The sequence below is a fragment of the Rousettus aegyptiacus genome, unplaced genomic scaffold (assembly GCF_014176215.1).
Source record: "Rousettus aegyptiacus isolate mRouAeg1 unplaced genomic scaffold, mRouAeg1.p scaffold_m13_p_2, whole genome shotgun sequence".
NCBI classification, from domain to species: domain Eukaryota; kingdom Metazoa; phylum Chordata; class Mammalia; order Chiroptera; family Pteropodidae; genus Rousettus; species Rousettus aegyptiacus.
Genome location: NW_023416295.1, coordinates 126,970,577 through 126,976,001, shown reverse-complemented (window position 1 = coordinate 126,976,001; position 5,425 = coordinate 126,970,577). Strand labels below are relative to the sequence as shown.

Below are 5,425 nucleotides of genomic sequence, written 5' to 3'. Positions count from 1 at the left end.
CCATCTGGCAACCATCAGTTTGTTCTCTGTATCTATGAGTTTGTTTCTGCTTTGTTTGTTAATTTTGTTCTTTAGATTCCACATATCAGTGAAATCATATAGTATTTGTATTTCTCTGACTTATTTCACCCAGTATAATACCCTCTATATTAATCCAGGTTGTCACAAATGGCAAAAATTCTCTCTTATTTTTTTTTATGACTGAGTAATATTCAATTGTACATCTTTACCCATCTGTCTATCAATGAACACTTAGATTGCTTCCAAATATTGGCTATTATAAATAATGTTTCAATGAACATAGGGATGCATATGTCTTTTCAAATTAGTGTTTTGGATTTTTTAGTTAAATATCCAAAAGTAGAATTGCTTGGTTTTTCTTTGTCTCTTGTTTTAGCCTTTTTAAAGTATATTTTAAGTATATATAAGTATTGCTACCTCAGCTTTTTTTTGTTTGTTTCCATTCAGCAAAGATTTTTCAAATTAAATGTATTGGGATGATATTAGTTAACAAAATGATATAGGTTTCAAACATACAATTCAATAATACGTTATCTGTATATTGCATTGTGTGTCCACCACCCTAAGTATTGCATCTCTGTTTTTGGCTAAGATCAAGTGTAGTATGTGTTATTAAAATTTTAATAACTGATATGTCCTCTATTCCTATGTTTTCTTCTTTTCCTTTTAAGAATCATTCATGAAGCAGTGACTCTAAACTAATGGACAAAATTACTCTTTCCAAGTCAAGTATTCAGTTCTGTACCCTTTTTAAACGTGACAAGAAGAAGAAGAAGAAGAAGGAGGAGGAGGAGGAGGAGGAGGAGGAGGAGGATTGCGATGAGACCTCGCTACACCATCCTCAGAACTCCGAATCAGAAGAAGCCCCTCCGCCCTAATAAGAAGAAGAAGAAGAAGAGAAAGAAAGCAAGTATAAAATTTAAATGTCAGTTGAATATCATTGAGTATATTCACTATTCAAAGGTCAGAAATTTCCTGACCGATAAGGCTTAAGAGTGAGATAACTTCTCCAAATAGACTCATGCTATTAGATTTTATTTTGTCTTTACCTCTGCCTGATACTATGAAAGCACTGTTTACCATAATCATTACTTCCAACTGAATAAATACGCCAATTATTCAAAGTTGCAGCTATTGTTTTAACTTAATTTTCTGGTAGAGTATAGACCACATAGCCTGGCAGTCTCATTTAATCAAAGCCTGAAATCCATTATGCTAATGACCTAACTAAAATCAAACTATAAAATACCCAATCTTGGGTCGCACATTTTATATGTTCTCTCGAAATACAAGTATACAAGTATTTCTTTTAAGAATTCTGTAATACTTTTCTAAATTGACTAAACATGCATGCCTCCCCAAAGAGAACTTCAGCAGTACTCAAAAATATACTTCTTTATCCTTGATAATACTGTAGAATCACTTAGTTTTGAATTTCTTGTAGGTCTCAATTAAATTCTGACCTCCTAATTCATGTTCTCTCATTGATTTTTATAAGATAGCCACAGAGTCTCTTCTTTTGAAAAAATAATCAGAATAATTTGAAAAATAATCAAGAAAGATTACTACTTCATCAGTCTTTCCCTTTGATTCATGCAAAGTTTGATATTATAGGTAGAATTCTATATTCCTCCAAATGGCTCCCAAGGGAAAACAATTAAAAAGTGTTGCCAAAATTAATTGCACCATAGATACACTAATTTATCTGTCTCTAGAGATATTTCTATAATGTTTCCCTTAAAAACAAACTCTTCTATAACATTATACTCAAAAACACATAAAATGTGTCTGTTTATTTTGGAGAAAAGCTTTCTGTAAAATCTATATCACTGAGCAGTATCAGCAAAATCATGAAACACATGACATTTAAGTTTCAAAACAAATATTTTTGGAAGTATGCACTTCGGATTTTCGCATCCTTGGGTTTGAATCGTTGATTGAGAAATGAATAGTTTATGACAAGGGAGATTCTGAACAAAATCTTTAAATTTTAAATAGTGAGTGTGCAAATTTTATTAACCAATGTTGCCCCAATACATTTAATTAATTAAATATTAAAAAGTGAACTATTTTATAAAATGTGTAAAAATGAAAGAATCTTTTTCTATCTAAAACATTATGTCCTTCTTATTATAGATAACCAGAAAAATATTTAAGTTTAAACTGTGACTTGACTCCATCAAGGACTATCATGAAAGTGAGTATGTTTTCTCTTTATCTACATTGTTCTTTTATCTTTATACATCATAGAATTCCAACAATTACTACCTTCGAAATGCATTATGGGGGCATTTTGTCAATTGCTGCATTATTTTCTCTGCCTATACCTTCCTGAATTTTGTCACAGCTTAGCTCATAAATGTATCACACTGTTTCAAGAAAAAGTCAGGTAGCGGTTTTTGCAGGCAGACCTAATCATGTATGACCAGATATAGTTAGACCAGCCACAAGATGCATTGCCCCATACTACTGTCATCTGCACATTTTTAACATCTCACTCTTTGATAATATTGTTAAATCAGACTACCCTCATAGTTCAGTCAAGTATCATCAATCTGTTTTCTCTCTTTCTAGTATGGTAGCAGCATACCATGCTGAACTATGCAGGTAAATATTTTTCAGGATACTGAGCATATACCTCACTGGAATTCTAAAATTCTCATTACCTAAAGTTCCCATTTTATTGACACAATGCTATTGGTATCTTTCTGTCAACATTGACAAGTTCAGAATAATTGATTCATGAATGCAGAGCTAAGCACATACAGCTAAGGAAATCTCTAGATTTTGAGAACAATCCTAATCTGGGTTGCATACACATTATTCAATCATTACTTCATTAAATAAAATTGAATCAAAATCTCTTTTAAACACTAGGAACGATACAGTAGAAGACAAACATGAATGCTAATCTATCTGCATGCTGCTTATATAACCTTGGGCAAGTTACATAACCCCTCTGTACCTCAGTTTCTTGTCTACATAATGAGGTTCTTAACAGGTCCTACCAAAAGCACTTTTGGGCACAGGATAAAGGTTGTTTTGATCTTCAGTATAATATTAATAATAGTAAATATAATAAAATATTAATAATCAATAATAATAAAACTCATCTTTTTCTATAAAATTAATTCTTGCTATTATTGCTGTCATTATTATCTTTGTTCCAATATATTTTCTTTCCATATCACATCTTCCAAACTACAGTCTGATAAATGGGAAAGTTATCTGATTATTCTTTCTGAAAGCAGACCTTGATAAAGGTTGTTATGTAACAACTTTCTAAAATAATTATTTAATCTTATAGGGAATATTCTAAGTTGTTTTCATTGTTTATATGACTGGCTATATTTAAGAACTCAAATTGGAACTTTTACACTATTATCTTGTTTATTAATAAGGGTTGGCATTGCGTTGTGCCAACTTTAGTCAAAATCGAGCAAGTAGTGCTAATTTTGCCTAAAGGCAAAAGAGAATGGATTTCAATGAATTGTCCATTAGTATAGTATTTTCGGTGTAATTTTTCACTCTGAATATAACTCAAAACATAGTCAGAAAAATGTTGCATTATGATTCAAAAGTAAGTTTTCCACTGACAAAATTAGCAAATAGAATTTTATGGGCATTCAGTTTTCAAAAATATTATGTGTTTCAATAACTTTAATTTTCCCAAATGAATTACTTCCACAATGAAGTAAGCTAAGTATTTATTATTATTATCCATTTTTATGACTGTAGAAAAACAACTTTCTGTGTGTTAAATACAGTAACCAAAAATATGTAACAGAGAATTATCACAGCCATGTTTAAATTTTTTTTAAGTAATAAAATACAAATTAATATTTTCCTGAATAAACAAATACTGGTATGAGTTTGCAATTCTAATGAATAACTATTTTGTTACTTCTTGTTAATGTATTTCTTATTGTTCTCCGTGCAGAATAAAAGCACTACAAATGTATTTGAAATCATATCAGGAGTTGACATCCATGATTATTTTTACTTATAGACCTAAGAATTCAGAGTTTTGTCATGCCAAATAAGACATCAATTAGAGAATTTATTCTTCTGGGAATTACGGATGACCCAGAGTTACAAGCTGTGATATTCTTCTTTCTATTGTTCACCTATTTATTGAGTGTAAGTGGAAACATGACCATCATCATCCTAACACTATCAAATGTTTGTTTGAAGACTCCCATGTATTTCTTCCTCAGGAATTTCTCTTTCTTAGAAATTTCATTCACTACGACCTGTATTCCTAGGTTTCTGGCCAGCATTGCTACAGGAGACACAACCATATCCTATAATGCTTGCATGACACAAGTATTTTTTTTAATCCTTTTGGGATCTACAGAATTTTTTCTTCTGACTATAATTTCTTATGATCGTTATGTGGCTATCTGCAAACCTCTACATTACACAACTATAATGAATAACAAAGTCTGTAACCAGCTTATAATCAGCTCCTGGCTGGCTGGTTTTCTCATTATCTTTCCCCCTGTGATTATTGGCCTCCAACTGGATTTCTGCGACTCTAATATAATTGACCACTTCGCTTGTGACTATTCTCCTGTGCTGATGATTGCTTGTACAGACACAAAGTTTCTAGAACTCATGTCATTTTTCTTAGCAGTATTCACACTCATGGGAACTTTGGCTTTAGTGATTCTCTCTTACACACTCATCCTTAGGACGATTCTGAGGATTCCCTCTGTCCAGCAAAGGAAAAAAGCCTTTTCCACTTGTTCCTCCCATATGGTTGTGGTTTCCATTTCTTATGGGAGTTGCATTTTCATGTATGTAAAAACACCTGCAAAAGAAGGTGTGGCTTTGAGCAAAGGCATAGCAGTACTTAATACCTCTGTTGCTCCCATGCTGAATCCTTTTATTTATACCTTAAGGAACCAGCAGGTGAAGCAGGCCCTGAAGGATTTTGTCAGAAAAATGTTATTATCAAACAAGTACTAAACATTATGAAATCTGTAGCTGAAACCACAAATAAACCACACATAAATACAAATCATTGTTCTAGGTGGTTGGTATAGATAAGGAATAAAACATGCAAAAGTTTCCGCTATTTGTAGAGCCTAGTTCTAGTAAGGGGACACACATTAAACAGTCAACACAATAGAAAAGTAAATTATTTAGTACTTTATGAAGGGTAAATGCTATGAAAAAAATTAAATACTTTAAGAAAATGGGGGTAGAATTCAAATTATATTGGGTGGTCAAAGGCTTTGCAGTCATCCAGTCATCAATCAAAGGGCACTTTGGTTGTTTCTATGTTTTAGCCGCCATGAGTATGCTGTAATAAACATTGGGGTGTATATATCTTTAGGGATGAATGTTACAATGGAATGTTATTCAGCCATAAGAAAAGATGAAATACTGCCATTGGTGA

General features: G+C 32.1%; 1 protein-coding gene across 1 annotated transcript; it reads left to right on the top strand.

Moving 5' to 3' along the window:
* Positions 1 to 3,962: 3,962 nt before the first annotated feature.
* Positions 3,963 to 5,024, top strand: LOC107505831 (olfactory receptor 6C65). Its single transcript, XM_016136188.2, has one exon. The coding sequence runs from the start codon at positions 4,054 to 4,056 to the stop codon at positions 4,990 to 4,992; it is 939 nt and encodes a 312-aa protein (XP_015991674.2). The 5' UTR covers positions 3,963 to 4,053; the 3' UTR covers positions 4,993 to 5,024.
* Positions 5,025 to 5,425: the final 401 nt, after the last annotated feature.